Source organism: Manacus candei, unplaced genomic scaffold, assembly GCF_025592945.1.
Source record: "Manacus candei isolate 608988 ecotype Guabito, Panama unplaced genomic scaffold, ASM2559294v1 h1tg000053l, whole genome shotgun sequence".
NCBI classification, from domain to species: Eukaryota; Metazoa; Chordata; class Aves; order Passeriformes; family Pipridae; genus Manacus; species Manacus candei.
Genome location: NW_026138101.1, coordinates 4946292 through 4960688, shown reverse-complemented (window position 1 = coordinate 4960688; position 14397 = coordinate 4946292). Strand labels below are relative to the sequence as shown.

General features: G+C 59.4%; 2 protein-coding genes and 1 non-coding gene across 5 annotated transcripts; 1 reads left to right on the top strand and 2 right to left on the bottom strand.

Moving 5' to 3' along the window:
- Positions 1-2026: 2026 nt before the first annotated feature.
- SETD6 (SET domain containing 6, protein lysine methyltransferase) lies at positions 2027-5842 on the bottom strand. 3 transcript variants are annotated; one of them, XM_051802020.1, is made up of 9 exons: positions 5795-5842; positions 5603-5701; positions 5373-5517; positions 4724-4865; positions 4235-4429; positions 3937-4060; positions 3521-3701; positions 3008-3150; positions 2027-2516 (listed from the first exon to the last, which is right to left on the bottom strand). In XM_051802020.1, the coding sequence occupies exons 1-9, from the start codon at positions 5819-5821 to the stop codon at positions 2205-2207; spliced, it is 1368 nt and encodes a 455-aa protein (XP_051657980.1). In that variant the 5' UTR covers positions 5822-5842; the 3' UTR covers positions 2027-2204. The 3 variants fall into 3 exon arrangements, 2 of the variants coding, with proteins under 2 accessions (XP_051657980.1, XP_051657979.1); XM_051802019.1 differs by having other exon boundaries at positions 5603-5832; XR_007906981.1 differs by lacking the exon at positions 2027-2516 and having other exon boundaries at positions 3085-3150; positions 3244-3701; positions 5603-5832.
- A 1003-nt stretch (positions 5843-6845) lies between these two features.
- On the top strand, positions 6846-6918 carry TRNAK-UUU (transfer RNA lysine (anticodon UUU)). Its single transcript has one exon. It is a non-coding gene; the product is annotated as a tRNA-Lys (tRNA).
- A 626-nt stretch (positions 6919-7544) lies between these two features.
- On the bottom strand, positions 7545-12715 carry LOC127477484 (SNF-related serine/threonine-protein kinase-like). The gene is made up of 6 exons (XM_051801857.1): positions 12616-12715; positions 11398-12000; positions 9829-9970; positions 9457-9669; positions 9218-9355; positions 7545-9061 (listed from the first exon to the last, which is right to left on the bottom strand). Exons 2-6 carry the CDS (start codon positions 11984-11986, stop codon positions 8218-8220), a joined length of 1926 nt encoding a protein of 641 aa, XP_051657817.1. The 5' UTR covers positions 11987-12000; positions 12616-12715; the 3' UTR covers positions 7545-8217.
- Between the last annotated feature and the right edge of the window lie 1682 nt (positions 12716-14397).

The following is a 14397-nucleotide window of genomic DNA, read 5'->3' as shown; positions in this document are numbered from 1 at the left end:
AGAGAATTCTACTTAAAGATATAAAGAATTCTGCTTGAAGATATCAATTCCCTCCCTTGGAAGCTTTTGAAATATTTTATTAAACACTTGCACATTCTTTTGGCTATTATTGTTCCCAGTTATATTTAAATCTTGGAGGTAGGTGTTTCATGATTCTCCACATTTGATATACAATCCCAGCACTGAAATAAAAAGCAGACAGGTTAGTTTTAAAGACAGTTATGAGATGTACCATTTTATTAAAAATTCCTGATGCTGTTGGAACCCATCCAAATAAAATATTCCACCAATGGTGATTTCTATCTTTCTTCACTCTTTCCATTACCTGATGGATTTCTTTGCTGTCATGAGAGACAGTAATCAAAGTCTTTCTACTACTCTGTTTAGCTTCTTTTAACAGCCTTTGCAAATTTTTATGTTGTAGCAATTTCTTTACTAGCATAAGGCTTATACCCACAGAGGTGAGTTGTAGAGTTAATTAAGCTATAATTTGTTTTTAATAGTTGGAAGGAAGTTACTGGGGCTGAGTAGTTAAAAATCACAGCCTCTGATTTGGGTAAGTTTACAAACACAAAAATTAGAGTGTGATTTAACTGATTATCCATTTCTGTGTATTCCCAAGGAATACTAAAGCATACACACCCTTTAGCTATGTATACAAATACTGGTTTTATATTAATCTCTGGCCGAATTTCAAAGTTACAGATATGCTGTTCCATGTCTAGGCAGGTATCTTGAGTTCAGTTGTATTTCCTTCACAGACAAACCCTTGTTCTTGTGCTATACAGGTGCTGACATTTGTCATCTGTTCCTTTCTCTGTTCTGTTGGATGCACTGTGGTTCCATTACTGATCATGCCTAGAGCAATAATAGGATGAATATCATAGTCTTTAGTTTTAAGTATAGTCAATATTAAATAGTATTTGTTGTTTCCCTACCTCCTTAATTACGTGTGGGTTGGTTTCCCAGGCTTGAGGGGGTTTGGGAGGTGTTAAAGGTTTTCTTTTTACCTTTACTTGTATCCAATGGCCTTGTGCTACTACCTCATCTCCTATGGCTCAGCAGTGATATTTACCTTCCTCCTCCTTATGCATCAAAGGAAATTCTAGAGAGTATATATTGTTGGATTCCCATCTAGTTGCAACAGTAATAATTTCAATTCTCTTCCATCCTCGTTAAACCATTGTACAATTGATTTCTTGTTACAGTATTTGACTGGACAAGAAAGAACAAAAGGATTATCTATGTGAGTTTCCTATTCAGAAGGATTAAGGCAATTCAGGAAAACATGTCACAGTAAGGGGCTTAATCAATGTAAAATTATACCAACATTATACCAAGTTTGACATCTGACACTGTCTCAACAGTCCTGGTTTGTGCAATTGTGTTTGTGTAAAACAATTACTGCAATTAGAAATGCTCCTACCCCTAGAGGGCATTCAAGTTCTGTGTAAGACAGGCTTTCTTCTTCCCAGGTACAGTTCATTAAGTTACTTCTTAATTTTTTTTAGTCCCAAAGATCCGGAGGGGGTGGCTTCTCACTTATCTAGTCCTGTAGTTTTCTTCCCTCATAAATGGTGGTTCCAGGGCTCTAGTCCCTGAAGTTTCATAGCCATGTCTTGGGAGGAGAACCTGCTGCAGTCCTTTCCAGTGTTCCTTTAGTGTCCCATCATTCCACAGTCTCACACAGATCCAATCTCCCGCCTGGAATTTGTGAGCAGGAAGGTCCAATCCAATCCAATTGGATTTCTATGTTGAAGGGTTTAGTGTTGTCAGCAGCTCCAGCTGCCAGATGTTTACTCTGAGCTGCCAGCTGGATTTCTGCCCTCTTAATCTGGACAAGGAGCTGCTCTTGCCTTAAATTTCTGATGCTGAATTAGGGAACCCACTTGCTGTTCTGACAGTGTATGCCTGCCTTCCTAAAACAGCTGCTGGGAGGTCTGGGGTTTCTTAAGGCCTCTGGAAGAAGGTGATATTTGTGCTCCAGAGCTCTCACTGTACAATAATGCCACCCAAAATCCCTTCAGTGCTGTCAAGATACTTCTTTATGTAGAGGTAGCTCAAAAGCCACATGCCATATAAGGGACAAGTGGGCCTATAGTCAGTCTTGCCATCTGTCCTCCCTGCTGCAGGATTGATGTCCAGAGGCTGCCCTTCCCCTTGGATCAGTCCTGGGCAGGTCCTGTCCAGGGGCAGTGAGGTTTCTATCGTACCAGCTCCAGCAGCTGATGCAAGATCCTTTTCTGTCCGTATCGCACGTGCAGAGCCTGCTGCTCCCTTCGACTCAGTTTCTCATAAGCCTCCTTGTTATTTAGCAAGTCCTGCTCTGCTTTCAGGTCTGACCTGTAGGACTCCAGGGTCAGCAGCACACTGTCATAAAGGAGCTTCTTGCATGGGGTTTTTAGTCTGGAGAGAGCCTCATTGGAAAGGGTAGAGTTTTCCTCTTCCTCACTGTCATCTTCCCAGCCATCTTGTTCCTTATACTCCTTGAATTCTTCTTCTGACATGCACAGCACCTGTAATGACCCAGGCAAAGGGACAAGTCACTGGCAGTGTGAGCACATCAGGCTTTCTCCTCTGTGGAAGAGCCACGTGGAGCAGGTGAGTTATTCCTCAGCCACACTAAAGGTTAACAGACTGAAACTGGCTTAGATCCCTAATTGCAGGCAACTCCTGTGTTAGAAGAACGTTCAAACAGAAAACCTGGACATCTCAGCTGTCACCTATGAAGTTTTGAAAGCTCCCTAGAACAGCAGTGGCCATGGAGCGAGCTGTTCAAAACAGGTACGAGTACAGATGGGTGGCTAGTTGAGGAGAGGAAGATGTTTTAACAGCACCTGGGAGCTGGACAGCCACAGCCCCTGCCACTGTTCATGCAGGAGTGTTGGTACCAAACTGCCTTCCCGTGCTTGTCCCCTCCACTGAGCCCTTCTGCCCTGCTGGTTAGCCCAGCTGCACTCCATGCTCTCCTTGTGTAGCTCTCTGCCCCCTTCCTGGCTGTGCTCACCTTCAGGGTCACAGACAGCTCTTCCTCTGTCAGCACCTCATCCCAGCCAAGCACAAAGGCACCTTCCTCACCCACCATCTCCAGCTGGCACAAGAAGTCCCACTGCTCTGAGACCAGCTGCTGCTGCGCTTCGCTGCTGGCACCTGTTTGAAGACAGCAGAGCTGCAACCCCACCGGGGCGGGGGGCGAGCGGAGAAGGGAAACAGGAGGCAGAAAACAAGGCGTGGCCCCAGCACCTGAAATGCTGTGGATCAGGCATTGTTTTTCGTGTCGCACTCGATCCCTGCCCCGTTACATCCCCGTGTACCGGATCCCTGCCCCGTTACATCCCTGTGTACCGGATCCCTGCCCCGTTACATCCCTGTGTACCCGGATCCCTGCTCCATTACATCCCTGTGTACCCGGATCCCTGCCCCGTTACATCCCTGTGTACCCGGATCCCTGCTCCATTACATCCCTGTGTACCGGATCCCTGCCCCGTGCCCTCCCGGGGTGCCCGTGGGTGGCACTCACGCCGCAGCGCCGCCGCGCGCACCGTCACCATCTGGATGTCGGCGGTGTCGTGGGTGTTGCCGGGGTAGGGCTCGGCGAAGCCGTACATGTGCAGCAGCTGCCAGTTGGCCATCTGCCCGTAGGTGTTGAAGATCTCCTGGCCCTTCCCCACGGGCTGTGTTGTCACCATTCGCAAGCAGTGCTGCGGGCAGGGAGAGGGAGCTCAGAGCTGTGCTGCTCCGACGGGGAAACGTGGGGTTTGAGAGCGGCTCAGATGACCCCCAGCTCTCACTAACCAACTCCAAACACGCAGCAGGGCTTCATATTAACAAGATCCAGGCCAGACTCGCTGCCCAGGGGTGTGTCTCCATTCCCAAAGGCCTCATGAAAGGGGAGCCAGGCTGTGACAATGCCTGGCACAGCAGCTTTGCACTCACAGGAGAGTACTCCAGGTTGGCGTTGTGGTTGGCCACGTGATTCAAAATATCTGCTACAGGCACCATCATGGGAGGATTGGGCCCCTTCTCATCTTCATCTTCCTCCTCCAAAGGTTCCTGAAAGCTAGAAAGAAGGGAGATGAAGACAAGCCTGTGGTTCCTGTGGCAGCACAGGGCAAGCTTCATCTTATACTTACATTCTCATGCAACCGCAACCTTTAAGTAACAGCCTCAAATCTTTCCTATGATCCTGCTCCTTGTCCTTACTCCCTGTCAGAGCAGAGCCTTCACTTCTCACCTGTAAGCCATGACAAATGCCACCAGCTCCTTATATAATTCCAGAGTGTGCAGCTTGGGGTCAAAGACATCAGGGTGAGACTCCATGAAAGGGAGGATGATGGAGCTGTACTCCAGGTGGATGTTAGCTAGATCCTTGTCCACGGCTTCTGGAATGCCTGTGCCCTGCAGGAGCCTTGTTCGCTCTTCTTCAGGCCTGTTGCAAGAAAAACAGAGGTTGTGCCTCAAGAAGAGTCTACAGACTGCTTCCTCCTTCAAAATCTCAGCTTCCCCCTGCTCTGCAGATCCCTTTCTCTGCCTGTACCTGTAGCATAACTTCATGGGAGTCCCTCAGGCTCCTGCCAGTGCCAGCACAGGGCTGGAACAGAGGGCTGGGGTTGCCCAGTAGGACCAGATCTGTGCCCAGGACCCTGCTCAGCAGCCCCTGGGCTGTGCCTGCCTCCAGCTGCCAGCCTGGGCCTCCCCACAGCCCTGCCTGGTTTCACCTTACCAGAACATGGGGTGATCCAGGCTCCGGAAATCCTGCCAGAGGGAGAAATACGGCTGCCACCGGGAGCTGCTGGCTGTGTACTCATGCAGCAGGGCCAGCAGGAGAGGGACCCACCCGGACTGGCTCTGCAGGGACTCCTGGGCTGAAGAACCAGACACAGTGGAGAAAATGTAAGTTGATCTTGAGGTGCTTTTTTCCTTATAGAACCAAAGCCTGACACCACAAGCCTCAGTCCCACCTTCACCCTGGAGGCAGGAGTTCTGCTTGCACTCTGCTTTGTCTTAGTGTGTCCTGAGCTGAACCACAAGCTGCTGCTCTGCAGCTCTCCCAGACCCTACTGCCCTGCCATCCTCAGCCTGAGCCTGTGGGTGCTTTCAGAAACCAAGGAACTGTTCTTTTCCCTACAAGGGCCTGTCCTGGGCCTCCAGGGAAACCTAAGTGACATGAGCCTGTCACTTGGAAGTTGGAGATATTGGACTATTGGGCTTTTCTCCCTGCCCGGCAGAGCTCCAGGCTCCTTTAGGGAACCCCCTTCCTGGCTGGTATCTAACAACCCTCCAGGAGGAACGTCCCCAAGGCTTTATCCCAGACCCATTAACTCCTTTAAAAAGCAAAGCAAACTCGAGTGCCACGAGAAGCTTGCGCTCACCTTCCTGCAGGAGGGTGTGGATGGAGGTGGTGTGCTGGGACAGCAGCGCCGTGCGAGGGATGGTGAACAGGACCTCTCCCGCCTCCAGCTCCTCGGCGGCCAACAGGCCGTACCCCGCCACCGCGCCCTCCCTGCTCACGCGCACCTGGGCCGGGAGGGGAGCGGTGACGGGCGGGCCGGAGACACCGGAGCGGCTCGGGGGAGGCCCGGCCCGGCCCGCACTGCCTCACCTTGGGGCTGAGCTCCACCCCGGCCCGCCCGCACCACGCCAGGAACGCGGAGAGGGGGTCGGCGCTGCCCTTCCCCCCGGAACCGCTCCCGGCCGCCGCCTGCGGATGGAAACACGGCGTGAAGGGGAAGGAGCCGCAGGCCGATCGCGGAGCCCCGGTAAGGGCCGGAGTCTCCCCCGGTGCCCCCCGTACCTTGAACCTCTTGGGCGCCGACGCCATGACGGAGCCCACACGTGGTTCCGCACCACGTGGTGCCGCCGGGCCCTTCCGAGTGGGCGGAGCGGCTCCACCACCCCCCCCCCTTCCCCGCGGGGGTGACGGTGGCCGCGGAGGGACAGAAAGGGCCGGGGGCGGCGGCCGCGGAAACGCGCCCGGCAAACTGTGGAGTTCGGGCGTTTCTCTGTAGGCTCTGGGGTGGTCGTAGAACCTCCTGTGGGGTCATGGGACCTCTGAGCACCCCCCTGAAGGGTCTGGGGTCCTTTTGGTGCCTCTCGGTGGGATCCAGGGACCACCACGTGTTTGACTGCGGTGTCTGGGGACGCTGTGGGGTCTCTCTGAGGGGCTCCTCAGGTCTCTCCCTGCATTTTGCTGCCTCCATCCCACCCCGGGGGGCTGCACTGCTGGGCTCACACCTCCAGGCGTGGGTTAAAAACAGCGGGCTCTAATTAATCAGGATAATTAAGCTCGTGCTCTTGTTCTGTCAAGACCATCCCCCTCCACCCTGCGTGGGGCTCTGATCTCCCTCCAGGGCAGTCCCGCGGCTCATTAGTCCCGTCCCCAGGCCCGGCAGAAGGGGGGCCGGTGCCATCGCTGGCGGCTCTAATTAAGCCAATTAGTACGCACGAGGTGTTTGAAGAGGCCCCACGGGGCTCTCCGCGGGCTGTCCCTGCTGCTCCCCCACCCCACCAGCCTTTGGGATCGGCTTTAATCACCTCCAGCCCCTCCCGGGCTGGACTGGCAGGGTGGGTTTCCTGAGGGGCAGAGGGGTCCCATCCCGCTCCCCTCCCTGCCAGCGCATCCCTACGGCACCGCATCTTCCCAGGGCACATCCCCAGGATGCCGGATCAGTGCCCGCGGGATTCCCGGGAGCCGGGTGTTCAGCCCGGTGTGCGCTGGCAGCCTCGCTGGGGTGCTGTGGGGGTGGGAGAGGTCAAAGCAGGTCCCCACACTGTCCTTCCAAATGCTGCAGCAAAGTGGGGTCCCCCCTGCCTGTCCTGGACATCCCCCCAGACCCCAGACAGGAGCCTGGATAGCTCAGTTGGGAGAGCATCAGACTTTTAATCTGAGGGTCCAGGGTTCAAGCCCCTGTTCAGGCGGTGGCTTTATCCTTTAGGAGCAAGAAAGGGGAGCCTCGTGGGCAGCAACTGCCTCCCCTCCTGCTGCTGGAGTCCCTGCTTCTTTTCCCACCACCATCTCCCCCAGAAACGTTCCAAGTCCAGCTCATTCCCATCTGACACCCTCACAGTCACCCAGGAGTGCAAAGAGAGGGATCCCACACTGTGATGGCAAGTCAGGTAAGGCTGTTACACATGAAAATAGTGAGAAATAGAAGGGATAGGAGAGGCACAGCAGAGCTGGAGGGACAGAAGAAAGGGCTGCAGTGGGTACTGGGGGCTCAGGGGTGGCCCTGGGCTTAGGTCACCTCAGGCTGGGGGTGAGGAAAGCAAGTGGGGGGATCCTGGGACTGAGTGTGGTTTTGCCTTGTGGAGGTCTGCAACACCCTCCCCGGGCCTTTTGGCACGTCCAGGCCCTCCCTCACCTCTGGGTGTTGCTCTTCCCTATCTTCACTCCCCTCTGTTCCATTTTGGGCCCGTGCCCACCCCAGCTCAGGCAGACGCTCCCGGGAACCCACCCCTGGTGCACGGGATGCCACCCCTGCTGCCCTGGCCTTGGCAAGGCTGGGGGGGACAGTGGTGTGTTTTTACAAGACACTGGACCCCCATCAACCCACGAGCTTATTTTATTGTCCCGGTGAACTTTGCTTCCCAGCGGCTCCGATCCTTCCACGCGCACGCGCCGCGGCCGGGCCGAGCGCCGGCCCGCGCCTCCGTCAGCATTCATTTCTTGCCAGCAAGAAAACAAAGAGATAATAAATAGGAAGCTTATTTGTGGGGAGGGCCCAGGGGATGGCCTGGGGTCACGGGCCAGGCTGTGCCTGGCCCCGGCCAGGGCCAGCGGGGGGGCTGCAGGCGGGACAGCCCAGCCCCGGGCCGTGCACTCTGCGGGGCTGGGCATCGCCAGCCCGGGGGGACCAGGGGGATATAGCAATCTCTATTTAATTACAGTAAAATAGACTATTTAAAAAATTATTTCTAGTAGTTAAAAAAGTGTCGTGGTCCATCGCACCCCAGCAGGGTCAGGGAGCTGTCCTGGGGTTTGGGGACGAGCCGGCCGGTGCAGGGATGGACCCCAGTCCGCTTCGCCCTCGGAAGGGCCCGTCCTGGGGGGTCTCTCACAGAAGGTGCTCTGAGGGGGCTGGCAGGGTGGCCACCATGGGTGACAAAGCAGGGCACTGTGCCCCCTGCCAGCCCCATGGCACTGGCAGACCAAAGGCAGGGGAACGGGTGCCCTCCCACCCAGACCCCACAGCAGGGCTGGTCCCTCACCCTGGGGCCTTAAATGACGTGACAGCAGTTGAACTGCCCCAGCGAGAGGAGGCTCTCCTTGGAGCCCGGCCGCAGTTTGAAGGCCAGGGCTTTCTCGCAGAGCGGGATCTGCAGGAGCCTGTCCCGCAGGCTGCCCCCCTTGCCCTTGCCCGGGTCCAGCTTGATCACACTCTCCGCACCCCCTTCGGTGCCTGAGCTCTCCACCGACTGCCGGGTGGGGCTGGTGGGAGCCCCCTGCCCTGGGGACGTGTCCGTGGGGCTTGGAAGGGAGGCAGGGGTCGTCTCTGCTCCCAGCACCTGGGGTACCCCAGCAGAGCTGCTCTGGGGTGACAGGACGGCTCCCCTTTCCTTGGGGAACTCTGACAAGGAGCCCCCGGGCTCTGTGTCCTCCTCCCTCCTCAGGGGCTCAGCTCCACGCCCCTGCAGGCCCAGGAGACCCTGGCCCCCCGTCACTCCCTTCCCAGCCCAGGCTGCCCCCGGGCGCCCGCCCCGGCCCCCCAGCTCAGCCCCCGGCCCCCAGACCTCCCCACGGCCGGGTGGGCGGTGGGCGCGCAGGAAGGCTCGCATCTGCTCCTGGTTCAGTGAGCTGCTCTTCCTCTCCATGGCGCTGGGCCTCCCCTCCTCATCCTCCTCGTCCTCCTCTTCCTCCTCGCAGATCTGCTGCAGGGCCGGGGTGCTCTTGGTGATGGTGGTGTCGACGGCGGGGACCTTCAGCAGGGTCCCGGTGGGCTGTCGGCCACCAATGTCCCCTCCGGGGGGCAGCCGGGACCCCCCAGAGAGGCTGCCGGGCTCCTTGAAGGGCAAGAGGCTGCTGGCACCGCCCCCGGAGCCAAATGTGTCCGATAAGTTGGTCCTGAGGAAGGGGAGAGAGGGAGGGAGGTGTCGGACCCAGCTGGGCATGGAAAGGGCTGTGGCAAGGAAGGGGACAGGGGACTGGCCAAGACCCTGCACTGGGGACCTGGGATGGCACAGAGGGGTAACGTGGACAGGGGGAAGGAGAGGGGCTCACCTGCTCTGCACCTCCTTGGCCAGGTTGTAGACGAGGCTGAGGCGGTGGCCCTGCTTCTCCCGCTTCTCCCGCAGCATCCTCTCCGCCAGCAGGAAATACGTGGCCGTGATGTGGTTGTAGCGATCGGCTTCCAGCGCCCTGTGCGACCGAGGGACTCACGTCAGTGCACCACGGACGTGCCGGGACCCCCAGAGCCCTTTGCAGGGGCTCCCACCTCGACATCCCACCCCAGCACTCACTCCTGGATGGTTTCCCGATCCGCGATGTTCCCGCACATCATGGCCTGGAGGATGATCTCGTGCTCCTCCTGGGACACGCGCTTGTGGGAGGTGAGGGGCAGCAGGGAGCGGCTGGCGGGGGACGGGTCCACCCCCTGCAGCCACGTGTGGCCCTCGATCTGCTCCAGGGACGCTCGCTGCTTCGGGTCCCGCTGCAGCATCCTGGAGATGAGACTGCGGGAAAAGGAGCGACGCTGCAACCCTGCAGCAGCACGTGAACCCCAAACCAGGCAGCTTTACCCTCCCTTTTCCCACCTCAGCTCCCAGGCATCCCCGAGGGATGGGGCACCCACCCCGGGGGCAGCATGTTGGGGTCTGGGGGGTGGTGCTTACTCAGCGCACTGGGCCGAGACATGCGGGGGGACGGTGTAGCGGCAGTCCATGATCATGGTGAGGGTCTCGCTGTCGTTGGCCTCCTGGAAGGGGGGGTGGCCGCACACCAGCATGTAGAGGATGACCCCCAGGCTCCAGATGTCTGCAAGAAGCAGCAGCAGTTCAGGTTGCACTCCCCGTGGGCCGAGATTCTCCACCCCAGGGACTCCGGGGGGGCCACCCCACCAGTCCGTAATGCCGATCCAACAGACACCAGCGGGAGGCAACAGCTCCCAGGTCCTGCCCCATGGACAGGGGGACTGCAGCCCCACCAAGGCAGGGAAAGACCTTCCCCATCCCCACATCCAAGCAGGTCTCAAGGGGCTCCACCAAAGCAGTTGAGGTCTTATCCCCTTGTCCAGGGAAGCCAGCCCTGAGCTCTGTCCCACCAGTCACTCTCCCCCCTCCCCCCTAGTGCCATCTCATGTCATTTCTCAGCTTCTCATTCCCAGACCATTCCACCACAACCATCCTGGCACTGGGCTGTGCTGCAAGAGACTGCAGTGATGGGATGAGGACACAGCACTGATCTGGGCTTTCAGGCTGTGTGGGCACCAGCTGGAGTGGGATCGCTGCCCCATCCTGAGGGCAGGGATGGAGCCGGCAGCATCTTCACTGGTCCCTCCTGCCCAGAACACAAAACTCCTGCAGAAGGCACATTTAGGATGCTGAGCACGCCCCGGGGCTCTCTGTTAATACCTTCAGCTGCTTAAGTCAAGTGTTTGAAAATTTCTCATCTGCGTCGGTTCTCTCCCTTCATTTCCCTTTCAGCGCCACCAGCTTATTTTCCTACCGCCTCCATAAGCTATCCCTGCTCTCTGCTCAGGATCCGCCTTTTCCTGAGCCAACGCTGGGCTTTTTCCTTTAAGGGCTCGTGTTTTGCTTTGCTAAATCCTCCTGCCCTAATTCCAGCCAGCCAGCCAGCTCAGATCCTGCTTCCCTCCCGTGTCCCCTCTGTCACAGCAGAGCCTCTCAGAGCCCCCAGCCCAGCTCCCCGTGCCTTGGGACAGCCTCCCCAGCCCCCCGTGCCCCAGCCAGGGGAGGAAGGGCGCTGGGAGGCACAGAGGGGAAGCGGTTTTCAGGGCGGGGATGGAGCAAAGGAAACTTTCGGAGCTCCTCCACCCAAACAGCAGCATCCCAAGCAGATTTCCTTCCGGCCTCACCCCCCCAAATAACCACTAGCGCCAGATTGCCGGCAGCTGCGTCCTCACTCTGCTTCTCACTCTGCTTCTCCCGAGCCCCGGCGGATGCCACGACGGACTCACAGCCTGCTCGGGCTTTTTCCCCTCCCCGCCATGGTCCCTGTGGGATCTCAGTGGGTGCTGGGATGGTCTCTGCAGGGAGGACCCCTCGAGCCAGGGCAGGGCTGGGCAGCCCAGCACCCAGGGGATAGCCGTGCTCCCTGCAGGGACAGCAGGGCCACCGGGTGCTCCCGGCGTAAGGGGCCAAAAGCAAGGTGGTTCCTGGCCGGCAGGACCACACTCCAGGATACGAGGGAGGCAGGTCCCCAGGGTGCCTCACCACCCTTACCCACAGCCGGGGCGTCGTACTCATCCCCGAGCAGGATCTCCGGCGCCGAGTAGGCCAGGGAGCCGCAGCTGGTGGTGAGCATCTTGCCGGGCTGGAAGCGGTTGCTGAAGCCGAAGTCGGTGAGCTTGACCACCCCCTGCTCTTGGAAGAAGACCACGTTCTCGGGCTTGAGGTCGCGGTGCACCACGTGGAGCTTGTGGCAGTAGGAGATGGCGTGGACGATCTGGGCGAAGTAGTGCTTGGCCCGCGGCTCGGCCAGGCCGCCCTCGTGCCGCATGATGTGGTCGAACATGTCCCCGCCGTCGCCCAGCTCCAGGATGAGGTAGAGCTTGGCGTGGGTGTCGATGACCTCGTAGAGGCGCACCACGTTGGGGTGCTGGACCAGCTTCATGCAGCGCACCTCCTGCAGGAGCTGCCCCGCCGCCTCCCCCGCCAGCTTGCTCTTGTCGATCACCTTGACGGCCACGCGCTGCCCGGTGAAGACGTGCCGTGCCAGCTTCACCACTGCGAAGTGGCCCTTGCCCAGCGTGCGCTCCAGGTCGTACAGCCCCGCGATCTTGCCCTCGCCGCAGCCCTGCGCCCCGGCCATGGCGGCCTCGGGCGCTGTGGGACGGAGGAGACGCTGAGCAATGTGGGGTGAGGGATGGAGCTCCCCCGAATACCAGGCCCCCCAGCACCTTGGGCATCAGGACCCCAGCAGCTTGGGTACCCTGACACCCCAGCTCCCAGTCCCCATCCTGGGATTTAGGCACTCATCTGTATCCCCACCTCCACTCCCGAACATCCCAGGGTACCCCATTCCTCATGTCCAGGTCCCCAGCACCCTGAGCACCCCAACATCCTCTCTGTCAGTTCCCAGCACCCTGGACATCCCGTTACAGCCCCGCTACTTCCCAGCAACCCAGAGGGCATCTAGGTGTCCAGCACCACCACACCCCGGGCACCCCAACACCCCTGCCAACAGTCCCTCATCACCCTGAGCACCCCCATACCCCACCTGCGTGTTCCCAGCACCCCGGGCACCCCAAGACCCCTATGTCCAGGCGTCCAGCACCCCTGTCACCCCATGCTGCCACTTCCAGATCCCAGCACCCTGCGCACCCCAATACTGCCAACCTCCAGGTGTCCGGCACCCTGGGCACCCCAACGCCCTCACCTCCAGACCGCAGCACCCCGGGCACCCCCACGCCCCCCCCCCCGCAGCCCCCCGATACCCACCGCAGCCGCTGCCCCCCGGTGCGCCCCGATGGAGCCGCTCTCCCCGGGGCGCGGAGCTGCGGCCGCCGGGGCTGCGGTGCCCGGGCGCGCCCGCCCCGCTGACGTCAGGGCGGCTCCGGGATCGCGCCTTAAAGGGCCCGGCCCGGTGCCCACCGGGGCCGGGGGGATGATCTTCGCACCTCCCGACGGGGAGACCCCGGGCATCGCCGCCCCGACGGCTCCCGCGGCCCGGCTCGTCAGTGCCCGTGTGGGGTGGTGGCACTGAGGGGGCATTAGCGGTAACGAGGGCTGGTGATGGGCTCAATGAGCCGCCCGCCTGCCTGGATGCTTCCAGGAGGAGAGGGAGAGGGAGAGCCGCCTGCCCGGGGTTGTCTCCCGAGGGTCCCGCTGTGGGATGAGCTCCGGCTGTGCTGCCCTCCTGCCCGGGGTTGTCTCCCGAGGGTCCCGCTGTGGGATGAGCTCCGGCTGTGCTGCCCTCCTGCCCGGGGTGCCCGCTCACGGCACCTCCGCTGTGCCCCTGACCCGCTCCATCGCCCGCTCCCACCCTCCCTGCAGCCGGGAGCACCGAGCCGGGGGCGCAGCCCCGGCCCCCCTTTCCCCCTCGCTGTGAGCCCTCTTTTCCTGGAAGCGGCCCGGCGAGCGGCCGGCAGCCTCATTTAGCTCGTTACTGGCCATCGGGATGCGCACAAAGCAGATGTTGCTCCTGCAGATTAAAAAGCTCTCAGCGCGGCCGCCCTCATTCCCGCTAATGCCTTCCCAGAAGTCCTGGCCCGCGGCCCCGCCGGCTGCAAACAGGCCCTAATGAGCCGGGCCGAGGCCCCGAGCGGCGGTGGCGTCAGCGGGGACGGGGACAGCAGGGCTGGGGACCCGGAGCCCCCAGGGCTGGGGATGGAGGAGCTGGGGATGGATGGGGCACTCGGCACCCACCTGGGCCTCGGGGATGGGAATGGGAAGGGCTGCCAAAGCTGCCTCTAGCCCAAGATGAGCCTTCGCCCAGGCATGTGGGTGCAGGAGACACCCGGGTGCTGTGCTGGGGGGGTCCTGACTGGGTGTCGTGCACTGGGGACCCAGGCGGGTGCTGAGTGTTTCCAGCAGCCAGAGGAGATGGGACACGGCAGTCGAGCTTCTCGCTGGTCCCACACTCGCTCAGCCCGTCCCTCAAATGCAGCAGGAATCAGATTATGTTGGGACAGGGAGTGTGAGGGGCAGAGGGGGCCTGCGAAGAGCCCCAGGGCTGGTGCTGCAACCAGGAGTGGTGGCTCATGCTCTACTGGGGACCTGCTGGGAGGCCTGGGGGGTCCCCCCCATCCAGGAGCAGCCTGGTGAGGGCAGAGCCTGGGCTGTCAGCCTTCCTTGCTGGGAATGTCACAGCCCACTGAACCTATGTCTTATCCTCCCATTTCCTTGCAGCACTGAAGTCACTCAAGGCCATGAGCATTCCCGAAAAGAGCCTGGCTCTGGGGAGCTGCAGGTTTTCCAAAGGAATTATGAATGAGAGACACAGCCCGGAGAATCTGCAGATGGCCAGTGGTCAGAAGCCGGAGGACTGCTGGAGGCTCTGGACTATGACTGGACGTTTGCCAGGAGATATGGATAGGCAACATTCCCTTTGAAAACCAGTCGAGCTTGGCATGTTTTTGGCCAGGAGCCCGTAGCCCTGATAATTCTCTATTTGGGAACTAAGAGATGCCCTCAAGTTGCAGCCTTGGTGCTTCTCAGGCGTGGCTGGAAAGGGAAGCAGTCTGGAAGGGCGGTGGGGATCACTTCCAAGACACCTGGGGG

What these genes read in the sequence shown, in the direction of transcription:
- SETD6 (XM_051802019.1), bottom strand. Translation starts at nt 5,821, where the DNA reads ATGGCGTCGGCGCCCAAGAGGTTCAAGGTACGGGGGGCACCGGGGGAG. An exon ending in CTGGATCACCCCATGTTCTG is followed by an intron (nt 4,430 to 4,723) that starts GTAAGGTGAAAC and finishes TTCTTGCAACAG; the next exon opens with GCCTGAAGAAGAGCGAACAA. An exon ending in AGCTGTCTGTGACCCTGAAG is followed by an intron (nt 2,517 to 3,007) that starts GTGAGCACAGCC and finishes GGGTCATTACAG; the next exon opens with GTGCTGTGCATGTCAGAAGA.
- LOC127477484 (XM_051801857.1), bottom strand. Translation starts at nt 11,986, where the DNA reads ATGGCCGGGGCGCAGGGCTGCGGCGAGGGCAAGATCGCGGGGCTGTAC. An exon ending in GTCTCGGCCCAGTGCGCTGA is followed by an intron (nt 9,670 to 9,828) that starts GTAAGCACCACC and finishes CTTTTCCCGCAG; the next exon opens with TCTCATCTCCAGGATGCTGC. An exon ending in GCCAAGGAGGTGCAGAGCAG is followed by an intron (nt 9,062 to 9,217) that starts GTGAGCCCCTCT and finishes CCCCTTCCTCAG; the next exon opens with GACCAACTTATCGGACACAT.